This window comes from Scatophagus argus, chromosome 15 (assembly GCF_020382885.2).
Source record: "Scatophagus argus isolate fScaArg1 chromosome 15, fScaArg1.pri, whole genome shotgun sequence".
Lineage (NCBI taxonomy): Eukaryota > Metazoa > Chordata > Actinopteri > Scatophagidae > Scatophagus > Scatophagus argus.
The window spans coordinates 453,848-472,085 of record NC_058507.1 but is presented as its reverse complement, the minus strand read 5'-3'; the positions used below and the strand labels follow the sequence as shown (position 1 = coordinate 472,085).

The 18,238-nt window shown below is 45.5% G+C and overlaps 1 protein-coding gene across 2 annotated transcripts in view; it reads left to right on the top strand.

Moving 5' to 3' along the window:
- mdga2a (MAM domain containing glycosylphosphatidylinositol anchor 2a) overlaps nt 1-13,610 on the top strand; it is a 58,696-nt gene extending 45,086 nt beyond the window's left edge. The window contains exons 9-17 of one of the 2 annotated variants that reach the window (XM_046413348.1): nt 4-276; nt 4,175-4,323; nt 6,195-6,372; nt 7,850-7,870; nt 7,988-8,143; nt 12,007-12,180; nt 12,266-12,396; nt 12,673-12,772; nt 13,066-13,610. In XM_046413348.1, coding sequence (XP_046269304.1) covers nt 4-276; nt 4,175-4,323; nt 6,195-6,372; nt 7,850-7,870; nt 7,988-8,143; nt 12,007-12,180; nt 12,266-12,396; nt 12,673-12,772; nt 13,066-13,154 — 1,271 coding nt within the window. In that variant the 3' untranslated portion in view covers nt 13,155-13,610. Of the gene's footprint in view, nt 1-3; nt 277-4,174; nt 4,324-6,194; nt 6,373-7,849; nt 7,871-7,987; nt 8,144-11,493; nt 11,644-12,006; nt 12,181-12,265; nt 12,397-12,672; nt 12,773-13,065 lie in introns of those variants that run through there. The other variant, XM_046413349.1, reaches the window with a different exon arrangement.
- Nucleotides 13,611-18,238: the final 4,628 nt, after the last annotated feature.

Below are 18,238 nucleotides of genomic sequence, written 5' to 3'. Positions count from 1 at the left end.
CAGTCCCTCCCACTGTGGAGCCGGCGTACACAGAGATCCGCCAAGCCCTCGGACGGGCGTTCAGCCTCACCTGCCGCCTCCTGCGGGCTCACCCGGCCCGCCTCCTGCGGTACGAGTGGAAGCTGGGCTCCCGCCTCCTCACCGTCGGACAGTTCAGCGACCAGCGCGACGACACCAGCTACCTCGTCAGAGCTCTGAACCGAGAGGGCTACGGCGAGTACACCTGTGACATCACCAACGAGGCCGGGGCAGGACGCTGCACCTTCCTAGTCACAGGTGAGTCGGCCTGACTCGAAGGTGTGAACGGGTCAAGTTTCTTTTTTATATCTGGAACAGGTTAGCCTAAATGACTCAAGACTTGAACTGTAATTTGTTCATGTTGATTGTACTTACTGTTCTTGACAAGAATGCATCTTTGATGACATCATTTGGACTTTTATCTAGTGACTTGAGAAGACAAAACAGCTCAGTCAAGACTTGGGTTGGACTTGTCTCGAATTACTTGAGACTTGATTTTTTCTTGTCTCTGACATGACTTGACTTGGACACTTGATTTGGACTTCAAGTTTCAAGTTAAAGTTGGGCTTGAACTCTCATATTACTGATGGCTTGACTTGGACTTGACCCGATTCACCCAAGGCTTGTACCTTGTCTCAAGTCACCGGAGACCCGGTTCCTCTCGAGTCACTGACACTCCCTGCGCCAGTTTCCCAGTTAACGCCCAGTCCGACCGTCTCCTTTGGCCGTCGATGTTTTGTCGGGAGCCCCGAGGTCTGATGGGAAAACTGAGCTGTCTTCAATCTTTAAACGTTTCCATCTGGAGGACGAAAACATGACGATTAATGAGCGTTTATCTCATCTTTAAATCCGGTGTGCTGGCAGCCACAAGCAGAGAATTGCTGAAAGTTTCCTCGAGGGAGTTTGAAGCATCATAAATAATGTGGAAAGCCTCACATCCTCTCACACATCAGAAGTGACAACAAACTCTGTGGTCTCTGCTGGAAGATTAGAGGACGTCCTGCCTTTAGTGTGTGCTGCCTCCTCTCTGATGCTAAATTAACAGTTTGTGTCTGTAAGGCTAGAAGATAACAGACGTCTGTGAGCTGAAGCTTTGTCCTTTAGTTTTGTTCTTCTGCTGCATGCTGTCACATGTTGACACCCTCTGCATTATTTAAGGGACCATGCTGGTGTCTTTATATTCTCAACATTTGTAACTCCTCCGTCAGTTTTCACTTTTGATTTCATTCTCGCCAGTCGACATTTAGTTTGCATTTGTCAGAAGCTTTGTCATCCTTTTTACCTCAAAGGACCCTCTGAGAGAAAGCTGGGGTGATCTGCGTTTGTAGGTGGTCTGGTTTTGATACTTAGCATGAATACTGATTCAGCTGAAATGCATTTTTGTCTTTGATAACATAGAGAGATGGAAAACATAAGCGTGAGCGAGGGAGAGCGATGGAACGTCCTGCGACACCTGAATGTCCCGAGCCAGGAGGATCAGACCTCTAAATACTCTGAAACTCTGAAGCTTTGGAGTATTTCATCATGTCCTGACTGCCTGTGAGCATCGCATCAAATCAGATGCTCACATGCAGTCCGGACGCATGTGAGGCTGCATTACCCTCCACACATATGAAACAGTCCGCCTGATGTTTTCATTTAATTATTGAGCTGATGGGAATTACTTCTTTTACAGTAAATAAGAAATGACCAGGACGAGATTGAAGTACACCATCAGGTACTACGAGTTACTGTCAACCAAACTCGGAAATCTTGATCCGATCAGCCCGTGAACCTTCAGGGACTCCGTAGTTCGGAAACACCGAATGGACGAAAAGGTTGTCGAACAGCAGATTGATTTATTGGTAGTTTGGTGTTTGAAATCACACTAAAATCACACACTGTCATAAGATTTCTGGTTTGCCTTCACGCCACAAACCAGCTGCACCAAAACGAGCACTGGCGTTCGATTGGCGCTCGGCTTTGGCTGATGGGTTTGGTTATTTGAATGGTAGTCAGTGCACCTCACTCCGTGGACTCCAGTCCAACTCTGACGTCTCTGCTGTTTTCACTCTGAGAGCTGCTCTGTGCACCTCAGCCGTCACGCAGGACTCGTATCCCGTCCTCTCCTGATGAAAGCTCCCCTGCAGAGACGTCCTGTCAGCGCTGCGAGACTCTTCCTGTAAACCCAGCGGCAGCGTTAAGCTCCTTATCGCGGCCGGCCGGCGAGCAGCAGGCGTTCTGCAGGCAGCAGCAGAAAGCAGTTAAAGAGGGGGAGTTGTAAGCTCGGGATGGAGAGCTGATGGAAAATGACAGCGATTATGTCGGGCTTGTCGTTGCCGAGGTGAAGTTTGTGTTGTTAATCAGGTGTGAACATGCTGCTGGCATTTTAAAGCTCGCTCATCCTGCAGCAGCCAATGAGATGGCAGCAGGTCTTCAGAATAAAACCGTGAGACAAAACTGCAACACGACGACTTGCCAGACCGTTAGGCTCTTCATCACACCTTCGCTGCACTCCGGGAGGTTCGGCTTCATGTTTCCATCAGACTGACTTTAGATTGTAGCAGAGTCATTGGTTTTCAGACCGAATCTCTTCCTCTCTTTTACTCACTGTGATGTCTCATTATCCTCATCGTCAGCTCCCCACCACACTCTCTGCGTCTCTTTTGTTGGATGAAATCCTCTCAGCTCAGTCCACTAACGCAGCTTCACAACTCTGATTCGTTTTGTGTTTGGTTCACTCAGGCTGGCGTGAAAGCCGTCTGTCGGTCTGTGGAGCGAAGAAAAAGATGTCACCCAGCTTAAAGACAGATGTTTGGTTCTGTCCTCTGGTGTTTCAGCTTGCACCCACATCTCAGAGTCTTTATCATCTGCTCAGTGCTCCTCAGGTGAGCAGCCACTAAAGGGTGGAATATGAAAGCTTCCCACAGAGTGTGACAAAAGCTCCACCTTCAGTTCAGATTATCGATCTACCACTGTAAACCTGTTTGTACAGCTGAGACAACAACAACAATAACAATAATAAGATAGAATTACGACTAAATAATAGTAATAGTAATAGTAACAGTCGTCAGTGTCAACCAGGACCACAGCAGGAGGTCCAACCACGATCCATGAGAACCTGAGAGACCAGAAAGCACAAGGACTCCAGGGAAGAAGCTGAGTTGGTAACCTGCATTAATGGGACATAAATGTGTGCAGAAGGAGAGTTAGAGGAGGAGAGAGAAGCTCAGTGCATCATGGGAGATCCCCGGCAGTCTGAGCCTATAGCAGCATAACTAGAGACCTGAACCAGCACTAACTATAAGCTTTATCACAGAGGACTCAGCTCTGTTATCAGGTGGTCCAAGCTGGAGGCTTCGTCCAGTCCGGTGACTTCTTCTTCTTTAGTGGTTTAATCCTCCAACCTGCACATCAGCAGGAACACACTGACACACACACACACACACACACACACAGAGTCTTCTGTCATATTAAGCTGAGTTTTATAATCCTGCTGTGAGATTCACACACACTCTGACTCCTCAGTCTTCTTGCTCTTTCATCATTTCCTCCTCTTCTCTTTCACTGAACATGGAAACTGTGACATAAATGAATCTTGACTTTGCTGACATGATGTTCATTAGTGAGATGCTCCTCCTGAGGTTTTCCTGGTAAAACTCTTTCCTGGGTCGTCTCTCCTCACTGGATTTGACGGTCTAGGGACAGGGGGTGTGGAACACTGTGCAGATGGTGAGGACCACCAAGGCTCTGTGATTGGTGGTTATAAAACTGGCTTGACTTCACTCTTGTGCACGTGGAGAATCAGGGGCCACAGAACTGGACCCAGATGCAGGTACATGATCCTCATTATGTCAGTGCAAGTCATACCAGAGAATAAGGAGACTGGGAACAAACAGTGTCCACAGGAAGTCCAGGAACACATCACTAAGATCAATTTTTGACTACGTAAACTTAGTTAAGTTAAGTGATGTACTAACGGTCAACGTCTGTAGGTCCTGCTTTTGGAAAGAGTTCAGAGAAACATGAGAAACACATGAGATGGATAACAAGAATTCAGATTCCTCACTGTGTGATGACTGGCTGAACATCTCAGTGCGTCTCGTTAGAGTCCACAAGTCCAAAAGGCGGACTGTAAAAAATGAATGGGTGACCCCTGACCCCCGTGTCTCCTCAGGGAAGGCGTACGCTCCAGAGTTTTACTACGACACCTACAGCGCTCTGTGGCAGAACAAACCTCGAGTCTACGGCTTCAAGCTGCAGTGGACCCAGATGGAACCCAACGCCGTGGACCGAATCCTGGCCTACAGACTGGGCATCAGACAGGTCAGTGCACAAAAAGCCACACTGCTGCTCCTTCATCACCATCAACACACACACTGTACTGTGATCTGACACACACCTGCTGCACCAAATGAGGATTCATCCGCCGCTGAAAATAGACCCCAACGAAACTGTTTCTTCCTGTTTGTTTGATTAAAACTTCAGAAAGGCAAATATGCAATAACAGCAGACTTACAGTTTAATAAAACAATCTTTATAATCAGCTTAAAGCCAACATACATACATAGACAAAAGTATTGGGACAGCTGGCCATCACACCAACAGGGACTTTAATGACGTCTCATTGTAAACACACAGACAGCTTTGCAGCTCTAACAGCTTCCACTCTTCTGTGAAGGCTTTCCACAACATGTTGGAGTGTTTCTGTGGGAATTTGTGCCCATTCATGCAGTAGAGCATTTGTGAGGTCACACACTGATGTTGGACCAAAAGGCCTGGCTCACAATCTCCGTTCCAGTTCATCCCAAAGGTGTTGGATGGGGTTGAGGTCAGGGCTCTGTGTGGGCCAGTCAAGTTCTTCCACACCAAACTCATCCAACCATGTCTTTATGGAGCTTTGCTTTGTGCACTGGGGCACAGTCATGCTGGAATAGACGTTATCCAGAGGTGGGTCATGTAAAAGGTTCTGTGTCACGTGTTCAGGTTAATGAACCTCATCTGAGAATATGGGCAGAAGGTACTCAGGACACGTCTGAGCTTTTCGTTAAGCGTTCGGTGGGCATGGAGCTCAGTCTGTACCTGAGGCCCCTGGAGGAGGAGCGGGGCCCGTTGCCATGGCAACCTGCGTGTCTCTTCATTCGTACACATCTGTGTGCTGCAGAGAGGAAGTGCTGATGGGACAGAAAATGATAAGAAAAAGAAGAAGGAGAAGAGCGAAGGAGGGAGAGGAAAAAGGAAAAGAAGAAGAAGACCATGATGATGCTGAGGGACTGGAGGAGGAGGAGGAGGAGGAAGAGTTGTTTACTGAAGGATAAAATAACAGGATGTAGCTGATGTCTAAACATCCCCTCAGGTCAGGCTCCTACATGAGAGTATTTCATTATGCTCTGGTACCAGGAAACGAAAATCCAGTGTGGTGACGTTCACCCCGAAGTCTTCTTCTCCTTCTGAAGCTTCTGTCACGTCAACCCGAGCGCACAGGTGACAACCGCACACACGTGACCTCGACATCACGGCAGCTGCTCGGTGAAACCCATCACCTTCACATTTTAGTCCCCAGGTCAAAGGACATGCTGACAGTTTGAGTCAGGTGTCCATGTGAGCACTGATTCAGTGTATGACTCAGCAGAACCATCAAGAAGGCCAGCATGTTGTGGGAGAGGAACTGGTCTTTGATGGTGGTGTCTGAGAGGACGATACTGGACTTTCCCTCTCACCCTGTCCACAATGTGCTGATCAGCTACAGGAGCTCGTTCAGCCACAGACTCTGACTCCCATGATGCACCACAGAGCGACACAGGAAATCATTCCTGCCTGTCGCCATCAAACTATTGAACTCTGTGACGGACACACATACTTTATATATACAATGTGTACAGACACATGTTAATACCTATATTTTAGATTTATACTTATTTTAGTTTTTTATCCTATTTTATATCTTTCGCTTTCTTTTCTTGGTCGGGAAAATTGCAAGTGCAAAGTCTGTACAAAAGAATTTCCCCTTGGCGATAAATAAAGGACTTCTGATTCTGATTCTGATACGGGACATTAAGGTGTTATCCCAGCTCGCTGACCTCTGCGTTTCTGTTAGCTTCAGGTAAACGTAAAAGCATTAGCACACCTGACTGTTGTTTTCAGATCTGAGTGACCACGACGCCGTCCTCATGACCAACTCGTCTTGTGTGTTTCAGATGGGTCAGTCTCGCTGGTGGGAGCAGGAGATTCCCATGGAGGGAGCCATCCAGAAGGGGGAGCTGCTAACACACAACCTGACTGAACTCATCAAACCTGAGTCCTACCTGGTCCGCCTCACCCCCATCACCCGCTACGGAGAGGGCGACGCCACTGAACGCATCATCACATACAGCGGTAAGTTGTGTCACTGCTAATGTCACTCCTGCAGAAGGCTGCGTTGTTTACGTTCATGTGTATGTGCTCGCGGCACGTCCATCCTCATGCACAACAGCAGACAAAACAGACAGAGACTCCGCTGCACTCCAAGACTCCAGACCATCGACCCGCACAGAGATGGCTGACGCGTCTTCACTTCCTCCCACTGTACAAAAGTGGAGCCAAAATCTCCCTACGAGAGCTGACATCATTTGGAGCCAAAGTCTGTGCAGTACTGATCAGCAGGTGGAGCTGCAGTATCGAGTTCCTGCCCAAACACCCGTCTGAGCCAATCAGGAGCAGCGCTCAGCTGTCAGTCATGACGTTTCAGTCCCTTCTTATAGCATCAAATAACTCATTAAAACCACCAGAAAAATGAACACTTGAACAAACATCAGCGTGATAAGAACCGCCTGAAAGGACCCGTATGCTGAAACACAGCGAGGACTCGGAGCAGGTTTAGACTGAAGCGCTTTCAGACCAGGTTAACATGTTAACATATAACACCGAGGGACAGTTTAGAGTTGCTTCATCAACCTAAATATGTTTATTTATTTGCTCTGTTCTTTGGTTTCTGGTTTTGCTGCACTGCGTTTCTTTATTTATATGAAACCAAAAAACACTGAGCTGTCACACAGACATCCTGACGGGAATCTGAAAACATCACCGCTGCAGACGAACATAAAGTCAGGAAATATGGGAGAGAACAGACGGGAAGTCAAGGTGACAAACAGAGAAACAAACGCAGAGGAAACTCGCAGCGGGAGCACAGAAAACAAACTGCACCTGAACTCGTCTGCCTCGTGATGTGCAGTTTTGACGGACTGTCATTGAACGCCTCGCCTCCTGATCTTCAGGTTAACTGCCCACACCAAGTTCAGACGGCTCATCAGCTGACACCTCCACCTGACATCGCTCGGCTCGGTCACGTGACCATCGGCGGGTCACAGCGTGACATCTGTCCAACATCTGCGGCTCATTAACAACATGTTGTATGGACAGAGCACACGTAGGAGGTCCGACCGTATGAGGGTCTTCAGCCTTTCACCCTGAGGGGGTCCTGTGAGCCACTGAACTGTTTCACAGTCCACATTCAGGTTTTTATCCAAATCTAGTGCAGATTTTAAAGGGATGTTTCACCCTAAAATCCACACAGTTCTGTTTACCATCCAGATAGTTTTGGTAGTTGTCTGCCTTCTCTGCGGTGTGATGGGACTGGATGGCACAGAATCATGACCAGGTTACTCAAGATAACCCACACGACTTGTTGTGAGCAGTTTCATACACACACACACACACACACGCACTCACAGACTCACGCACACACACAGCCACAATGTGTGTATTTTGGACAGGAGGAATGTGTCTTCATGAAGGTTCTGCCAGCCTGAGTTCTTTGTGTTCTCTGATTTCACCTGATGTTCTAACAAGGTTCTTGTCTGTTCTGCCTCCACAGCTCCTGTTAACCCACACCTCAGTAAGTACATGAACACACCAGGACATAAAGCATTTGAGTTTCCGGTCTCACATATCCAGCAGAGGTTCTGCTCATGTGACTGCAATACTGTGTGTGTGTGTGTGTGTGTGTGTTCAGGGGAGTTCCAGTGTGGTTTCGAGGACGAGTCGATGTGTTTGTTCTCTCAGGACAAAACGGACGAGTTCGACTGGACGCGTCACAGTGCCGCCACACGAGACACCAAGTACACCCCGAACACGGGGCCGAGCTCGGACCACACCGGCTCGAAGCAGGGTACACGCACACACACACACACACACACTCAGCTGATCCCATGTGAAGGCTGGGTTTGAAGACTCGAGTCGCCCGCCTCCAGTCTTGCTGCTGGGAAGTGGCTCTAATTAAAAACTCATATTGATAAGCAGCTTCACAGTCCTGGTCCTGGCAGGGTACCAGTTCACGATGTGGCTCTCAGTCTCAGAGTCCAGCATTTTCTAGTGTTTCTAATGTTCACCATCAGAGGCTTCTGCTCATCTCTGATTGGCTCCGCAGGACACGCCTCCACTCACTGTGCTGCGCTTTATTTGTCGGTGGAAGTTTGTTTGTCTGTTGTTTTGCTGTATTTTTCTCTGTTGTTTTTTCTTTGTTGTGTTTTTGTCTTTTGCTGTGACTCTTGTTTGTTATGTTTGTTTGTTGTGTTTTTGTTTTGTTTTGTTTGTTTGTTTGTTGGTGTGTTTTGGTGTCTCCAGCAGCTCTGACTGTGGGATGCAAGCTGAGTGATTGTTTATCGTGATGTGGGACTCACGAGGCGAGCGTCGATGCTGATGCGAGCGTGGAGGACGGGCGACGCCCACTCAAACACGATAAGAGGCTGAAAATAAACAGGACGCAGTGCAGCAGCCTGAGGAGTCGAGTCCTCGCTGACTGAATGAGAGCAGCTTGATGGAACGACTGCAGAGTTTTGTTCTGTCTGCAGGACAAGTTCGCACCGCGTGTTCCACCGCCGGTTTGCACCGCGTGTTCCACCGCCGGTTCCACCTGAAGGGTCAAAGATTCTTATTACAATAACTTCATCATATCTGATAAGAATACATAAAACATTACTAACAGTGAGGATAAACAAACAATGATACGATGACATACATAAAAAGAATGTGAAACCCAGATGTTGGTCTTTGATTAAAAACATGAAACGTGCAGAGCTGTCTGCAAAGCAAACCAACATGGCCGATTGTCTCAGTGACACTTGCCGCCACACACCACATTCATCTCAGCGAGTGAAGCTGTGCTCACCTGAGCCGGCAAGCTGACACCTGAGATGAAACACTGACAGGGAAATGTCATCAGCTCAACACTTTCTGCTAAATTGCCACGTTTTCAAATGGAGTTTGGCAGTTCTCTTGTTATCAGGAAACAGCAGCATGTCACAAACACGGACCGTCAACTGGCTGTCAGGCGGACTTTCACAGCCTGATTACAGAGAAGAAAACGTCCCACTGCATCATCTTTGTACTGTCAACACTGACACTGGATCAGTATGTGGGCGTCGTCAGCAGACCTGACTAATGTCCTATGTGCCTTTACTCTGATGAAGACAACTTTAGCGTCTGTCCCAGAGCAAAAATAGTTCCAGTAGAGACGAGCGACAGTTTAGAGTTTTGTTTGTTAGTTTACTGTCTCGTCCAGGAGCTTCAGCCCGACAGCTCGGCCCGTTTCAGGTAGCTGAAACACGCCGACGACACTGAGGCTGCATGTTCTCCATGAAGCTTCAAAAATCCATTCATGAACGATGCAAATTCAGTTTCAAAGTCTGAAGGCAGGAGTTGCTATGGAGATCTGAACCAGCTGACCAATCACAGCACAGAGGTTATGGTTCAGGTTACTAATTTTTGTTTTTTAAATCTAATTTTGGTAAAGCTGTCAAAGTATAACAGATACCACCACAATAAATCTGAGTATTATTATGGATCACAGCAGTGAGATCTGATCAGTCATCACAGCTGTGATCAATCTGAACGATCGCCTCCATCAGATGAAGAAGCTCTCAGGATTCTTTAGGTGAACAAATAAAGAAAATAAAAAGTTGTAGAAGGAAATGATGCGAGTCTTTGCCTGTAACCATTAATGACACTGTATTGATTTCGTATCAGCATTTTCTTTCACCCCGCAGTCCACATCAAGTCCAGTTCAGACCAGGAGATGTGACCCAGGTATCCCAGAATGCATTTCGTGCTGACCAGCAGGGAAGGTGGAGGCTTTGACTCGTCTTAAGGCTGCTTTTATGTCACTCATCACATTCTGACATTTTGCAGCCAATCCAGCCAGAATAAATCCCCACATCAGTTTTCTGTTTGGTTTGGGTTTAAAGAGACTTAAAATACCTGGAAACTCGCTAAACGTCGTGATGGAAGTTTCTGCTGTCGGTGCAAAGAGGATCATTAAACTGTCCCGACGGTCGTTGGTTGGTCGAAGTGGTCTCGATCGGTCGCACCACCGCCGGACCCCCCCACATCCGGCGCAGACCGTGATGTAACGTGTTGTAGAGATGTGTGACACGTACGAGACACATGAACAGGAAGCTGGATTTCTAACACTTGATTCTGCTGACTGGGCTGCTTTTTGTCAGGTGAAGTTTGGCAAAGGTTGTGATTGGACAGTTCTAATGACACATGGAGCAGGTTTCATTACAGGTGACCTCAAGGTGTTTTACACTGAAGTCTGACGATGTGAGGGCTAACATGCCGTTCGTGGTCAGTAATGAGTCTGTCTCCACGTCGTGATGTGTCCACGTTGTCACTCAGAACCTTCAGCTCTGAAACTGAACACAAACTGAAGCTGGTTGCTATGGTGACATCCTCTGGTGCAGCGGCTGATCTGGGATCTGTGAATCAAACGCATCCAACGCATCCGCCAAACTGCACAGTGTGAATCACAGGCTGCTGCAGCTCCTCCAGGCTGAAAGAGGACAAATAATCAGACGTGATTGGCTGTCAACACCTGGCCATCAGACGCCGCCCTGAGGTTGAGAGAGCCTTACAGGAAGTCCAAACTCCAGCAGAAACCTGAGACCTCAGAGGCCACGGGTTCATCTTTAAGAACACCTCACACTGTTACAGGTTCACCTTCAAAAAGGGTTTACTCAAACAGCTGGAGGAAATAGCACATATTTTGGGGACTACTTTCAGCTGCGGATTGGTTTCTCACTCATTTTGACAACAGATTTGTTTTCACAGCAGGATTAATTAAACCAAACAGAAGAAAACTCGTATCGGGAACAGAAAAACTACTCAGTCACAACCAGGAGATGCTGAAATGTCTCAAAGTCTAGTTTTGACTCACCATCTTAAACTACTGAGTCAAACTGTTTGTCTTATACAATAAGAACAATAATACTGAGTTTGTTTTGGTGTGTGTGAGTTGAATCTCTGCGAGAATTAAAAGGTTAGAAGAAGCGCACACACATCCAGCTGCTGTGTGGCAGCTTGTCTCGCTCTGCAGTAGAATCTCATTAAACTGAGCCTCAGGCTAAACTCTTTTAAATCCGCCTCAAACATGCGTGTGTGCGTGTTTTCTGCACTCGCGTCCGCTTTCATTTGTGAGGATTGTTCCTGTGCTGGATGAGCCGGAGGAGGATTTGTTAGCAGGACTGCTGCTTCTGCCTCGTGGGTGAACCTGAGACGGACCGAGGACGGCACGAGGAATAAAACCTTTTCATTTCTTTTACACTCTCTGCCCCGTTTCACTTCCTGATTCTCAGCTGTTCCTGATGGTGATTCTGGATTTGTCTTGTATCTTTGGGATATGTGGACTCACTTCAGACTTGGTGTGTGTGTGTGTGTGTGTGTGTGTAGTAGTTTTGGGTGGGGGGGTGGGGGGGGGGGGTGTAATGACTACTTGCTGACTTTTGGTGAACTTTATTTTATTTGTGTTGCAAAAGTAGCAAACAGTCACCGTGAGAAAAAATCACATTTTTTTCTCGTCACATGGGAGCTTCTGAATGGAAACTTGAGGTTTGTTTCCTGTGGAGTCCCTGAAGTGTATCTGACAGGATGACGACCTGTAAAGGCATCAGCGTCCTGTGAGAGAGGAACTTGTTGGTATGTTGGACCCCTGACCCCTGACCCCTGACCCCAGCTCCTGTTGTGATGGTCTCACAGGTTTCTACATGTACATCGAGACGTCGAGGCCCAGGCTGGACGGAGACAAGGCCCGGCTGCTGTCACCCACTTTCAACATGAACTCCAAGACCTCCTCCTCTTCCTCCTCCTCCGTCAGCAACAGCCCCACCTACTGCTTCGCCTTCTTCTACCACATGTATGGGAAACACATAGGTGAGACTGCAGCAGGGCCCCCCCTCGGGTTCAGGATGTGTTGAGGCTAACGCTAAAGTCTGGCCCTGCCGGTTTGTGTCTGCAGGAGCTCTGAACGTGTTTCTGCGCCAGAAAGGACAGACGGTGACCGACACCTCAGTCTGGAGTCTGAGCGGGAACCAGGGAGACCGCTGGAGGCAGGCCAAGATCAACATCCACCCAACCACCGCCTTCCAGGTACAAACCCCACCCACTTTATTTCTTCCCCTGCGTGCAGTGGGATGATTGGACTTGGTAATACGTGCTGCCATGTTTGGTGATTTTGTTTCATCGATAATCAAAGCCGCTGCAGATGGGTTTCGTGTCTATCAGATAATCGATGGTTTCAGCTGTCATCATCATCTTAGGGATTTTTCAGTAATTGGACCAGATCACAAAATAATCATTAGCTGTGGTCTGTTGGTGGTATTAGTACTTGTACTGAATACTTCCTCCTCTCTTCCTCTGTGGTAGATGGTGATGGAGGGAGTCCGAGGTTCTGGCATCGAGGGAGATATCGCCATCGATGATGTCACCATTGAGGAGGGCGAATGTAAAGATCCTCCACCCAACAGTGAGTTTCCTACGTGTCCTTCACCATCACACCACAGAAAACAGTTGACATCCGATAAATCCATTAATTCTCACGGAGGTTTGGTTTTGGTTTCCTGCTGCACTCAAGCTGTGCGTTAGCTTTGATAAAAACACGTTGTGCCTCTGAATACTCCATCAGCGCTGGTGACCGTCTGGATTTGTGTTTGTGTTGGAGAATTTAGTTGTTCTTACTTCTGCTGTCGTCTCATGACCACAGTTTCAGTCTCATCAGATTAACGTCCTCTCTCTCTCTCTCGCTTGTTTCCCACACAGATCTAAGGTCGCTCGCTCCGCCCACATCGCCTCATATATGGCAGCTGTGCACCACTCTGAGTCTGGCTCTGATTGGCCAGCAGAGGTGACCCCCTCCCCCGCCTTCTATATGAGATCCCCCCTTCTGACTCATCCTCCCCCCATCTCATCCCCCATCTCCCCCCAACTACCAAAGAAACCATCACAGCTACAGACAAACTTCCTGCCAAGACGGCTGACACATTGACAAACTTAAACGACCAGTCCAACATTTTAGTGAGAGGTGCAAACTCGCTCCAAGATATTAAACTACTCGTCTCGGCTGTCTGATCCCTCATCCTACTTCCAGGTGTTCTACGTAGCATATGAGATCACAGGTTACTGCAGGTTGTCCTCCTGCTGCCGATCATCCATCTTCACCTTCACTTCTTTTCTCCAGTGAAACTCGGTGACCTTTTGGTTTCGGCTCGGCGCCACAAAGCACACAAAAAAACAGGCGCTTTAGTGAGGAAAAAGAGGAAATGATAGTTTGAATGTGAGCTCCTGCATCCCGTCATCCCCACTCATACCCCCCCCCCCCCCCCCCACACACACACACACACACAAACACACACAAACACAATCAACAGTACTGTATGGTGAGATGGAGGGACAAACTGCAGCCTCTGTGGTTGTTTGGGCGGGAAGGTGACTTTTTACAGCGGGCGGACCGGCAGAGTTTTTAAAAAATGCTTTTAGATCTTATTTTGACATCTGTCTGTCTGAGGAAGAGGAGGAGGAGTGTTCACCCTCTGCCATGACATCAAGTGCCTTCACACTGACAGAGGAAGAGGTCGCCAGGCCGAGGACCGCTGTTGTCACGGAAACAAACAGAAAGACTAAGTGTCAGATGTCGTCATGTCTTAATGATAAAAATCTTATGGTCTGATTATGCAGAGAATCAGTTTCTTACAGTTTTTATTTTTATGATGACGAGGATTCTTGGATAAGGAAGCCATGTTGGATGGCACTAAGAAGAGGCCGCAAAGATAAAGCCATGGACAGGAAGTAGACTCTGGACATGGACAAGAAGCTCTTGGATTTATTGAATAATTTAAAGCTGAACATCCAATCGTAATCTGAGGAAATGTCACTGGATATTTCAAAATAAAAGACTTCTTGTTGGACGATGTTCAGCCCTAAGCCAATGGGAGTCGAATATTTGGTCTCTCAGAACTATTTTAGTATTTCAGAACAAGAGTTTTCAGAAGACTTTGATGCCACCTGAGACTGTCAGCTACGTTCAACTACAAAAACGGCTGGAGGTTTAGTAGAAAAAATGAAGAAAAATGCATTGTAAAATTAATTCTATTGTTATATTGTTCCTATATTATAATGACAGGGGGTCTTTACACTTTTCACCTGCTGTCTTTTGTTCTCTTGGTTTTAACGGGGTTGCGATTTTTAGTTCAAGTTTATTTCGTTTTTTATTTGGGGAAAACTCCCAAGGAAAGTTTGAAAGATTAGAAATCCTGAGTGATGTTTTTGGTTTTTTTTATTTCAGGGAGTTGATCATTCCAGTCAAGAGGAAACGGATTTGATAAACACGTCCTGCTGATAGAACATTTCTACTAAAAACAAAAATCCATGATGAGGATTTCTTTAAAAAAAAGCACAAAAATGTATTAAGTTAAACAGAGACACCTGAACAACACACCTGTATGGAAACTCCTTTAGGACAAATTTCCTGCTTCATTAGCTCTTCCTCATGTTGTATGTAAGCCCATTTCTGTACAGAAAAGAAAAAATGTATAATAGAAATTAAAATACTCTCATAAGTGATCTTGACTGTAAAATCATACGTTTGATTTCCTCTTAAACTTTCTTTTTACTTTGGCTTTACTTTTATTTGAAAATTTTAATCTGACTATCGTGTAATTTTTACAAAGTCGTAGTTTTTTACTTCCTTAATTTTGATTTAAAAGTCATAATGTTGATATGAAAAGTCATGACTGTGAGTACTGATTTTTGATTTGTTTTCATAATTGTTAATAATATAATATTTTAGATTTCTTCTGGCCCGAAATGGACTTCCATACATCAGTTCATCTACATGCTGTCTCACAAAAACCATGTGGTTTCAGTGTCTGTGAGAAAGAAGAAATGATCATTTGAACTTGAAAGTACTTTCAAAGATATAGAGAAACCGTAATCGGAGCACCGGTTCAGGAGTGGAGGCAACAGACGGGTCTTATAGGACTGACTGTGTCGGTTGTCAGCCACCATCACACGCTCACATTAAAGTTTGATGCACGCGTTCAGCAGATGATCCATCAGCAAATCCTCAGATATCATTTGTTTTTAATGTTTTGTTGATTTTTCCGTCTCCCTGTGGTAACACTTTTCCTCTCTCAGTGTGTTTTTCCACTGCAGCTGATAATCAGATTTTTATTAAAGCTCCTCTGGGCATCAGTTTATCCCGCACTGCGTCATCATTATATTAATTCTGTTATATGGAATCACTAAGACGATTCCCATTCAAACTGCACGTCAGTGATGAGAGTCCCAACACAGAAACAAGTTGCTGTTTTCGTCAAAAAGAAGGTGATGTCCCACACATAAATCTGAACTGTTTGTGGGCACGTTTGTATGGAGTCCAGTTACAGCCTGGAAAGGAAAGACAATCTAAAGTCAAAATTATCAAACACAAAAGTCACACTTGACCAGTCAGAAGTGTCATATTTAACTATTTTTACTACTTTAATTTATTTTAATTTAATAGTTAGACTTATTTTCCTGGCATAGTTGGGCTTCCTCAGTTTGGGTCCTGCTGTGTGTCAACAGAATGATCACGGTTTAAATAACAGAGATTAAACAGCACAGGATGGGGAACAGGGATTGAGGCTGGACATGGCTGTGGATTTAGACCACAGAAGCCTTTGTGTTTAATAACTCTACTGCGTTTGAAAGGAATAATAAAACACCTGTGTTTATGACAATAACCTCAGACTTTGTTTCTTTAACACTTCAACACCGGGCCACAGTTTATTTGTCCTCATTCGAAATGTTCCAGTCATCTCTGTAGTGGAAAAAAATGTGTCCTCATTTATTTACTTCTGGGGGGTCTGATCTCTGTGTTGTCTATATTTGGATTTTTTGGGGAAGGGACAATAAAATAAAAGTTTTTAAAAAAACTACCAACATGACTCAGTGGACATGTGAAGAAAGATATTTTTATTACTGTGATCTCTGCAATAGATTCTGCAGTTTGACGGACTGAAGGTTACACTGCATTATGGTTATTATTATGATTATTATTATTATTACATGAATAAAGACACTACAAATGTGATGTTTGTCCTCGTGTCTTTGTGTGTGTGTGTGTGGTGGGGGGGGGGGGTCAGTGTGTATATTTGTTTTTAGTACCTTAAGGGGACAGAGACCAGCTCCTTGCCTTGTGGGGACTCTCTTCTTAGAAGGACCTCATGACGCTGTACGCTAAATATGAGGGTAAAGACTTACAGTGAATTAAATATCATAATGTTGTAGACTCTTAATCAGACAGAACCAGCTGATTGATTGATAATGAAAGTAACACATGGAAGAGGTGTTTTCTGTTTTCAAGCTAAAACTGAGTGTTTGCTAACTTTGATATTCAGAATCTGGTGCGATAAAATGTAAAAACTTAAATAAAAAAATTAATCAGAGAAGAGGCGAGCTGACTGCTATTAATGTTTGAATTGAGTCTGCCTCGGAAAAATAAAAAGAAAGAAATGAATGTAAGTTCTGTCATTTAAATGGGATGATCGACAGCACAAAATGAAACCAACTAATGAGAGTTTGTGGAGGACGAGGGGGGAACTGAATGAGAAACTTTCACCCTCTGGATGGAAATTACAGATCATAAAGAGCTGAATACAAAGAGAACTGCTGTGTTTTCATTAAAAATGGAGCCCTGCGTGGTGAAATGACTGACAGCACAAAATTAAACCCAATTTTAAACGTAGTCCCCCAAAATTCATTCTGACATGTTTAGTGTCTCAGCTGGAACTTGAAATAAAGTCTTGTGGCTCTGAACTACACCAACACCAACAGTTTGCAGCTCTCAGACTAGTTTTTCTGTGGAGATTAGTTTTACTGAGTATTTACTCCCACTAACTGCCAGGTGTAACTGTCGTGTGGCTAACTAAACCACTGATTAAGCTAATGTTAGCATGCTAATATACAGCAGTGTGCACAAGCGTCATGTAACTCAGACTCATGTCGAATTTGAGATACAAATTTGATGACTAGACTCGACAAAGACCTGCAACTCGAGCTGGACTTCAACACTGCTGACTCGTGACTTGGCCTAAAGATTAACAAGTTTGTTAAAAAGTGTGTGTGCCATGAATCAGCTATCCCCAATCATGTCCTGAATCAGTGTTAATGCCGTGCAGGTGAGTGCATCCTCTATGACTATAAATCAAAGGGTTTCATATTTTAAATTATTTATATCTGTAATATATCTGTAAAGAAACCAGTGAGCACAGAATGGTATAACTACCTTTGTGCATAAGGTCAGTACTGTAGTTAAAGCAGAGGTTTGGACTGATGGCAGCTTTTTTGTTTCCTGTGTGTCCAACTTTAAAGTCTCTGTTGTGACTGAAGAGTGAAGAGTTGTGGAGATGAGCTCCTGGTTCTGGTCCAGGTATCTCAGGTTTCAGCCCGGCGTGCTGCTGTTGCTGCTGCTGCTGTTTGTGTTTCTCCATTACGTTAACATTGGAAATATAATTTATATTCTTCAGGGGTCTCCTTAGAGCTCAACCATTCATCAGCTCTGACACGTTACTGCCGGCTAATGAACGTCTGCGAACCTCTCAGACCGCTCGCTCGCCTTGTTTATCGCCAGCCTTTATTTACTGAATGCAGTCTGGCACCACAGCAGACTAATGGCCACCATTCATCATCCTACAATTGATTTTCAGTTGCAGTGCTGCACTGTGTTAAGCAGATCAGAGTCGGGCTGGTCTATTTTCTGGAGTGGATATAAGTGGGTTTGTTAAAGCCCTGAGGAGAAGACTGTAGTTCTGTGGTGAGTGGAAACTTTAATGTGGTGCTGATTTTTTCCCCTTGAATCCATCCGTCCTGGCCTGGGTTGGAGCAGCACAGCACAGTTATAGATTTATATTTATTATTCTGTTTCTTTTCCAGTAATATGAGATAAAATCTTTTT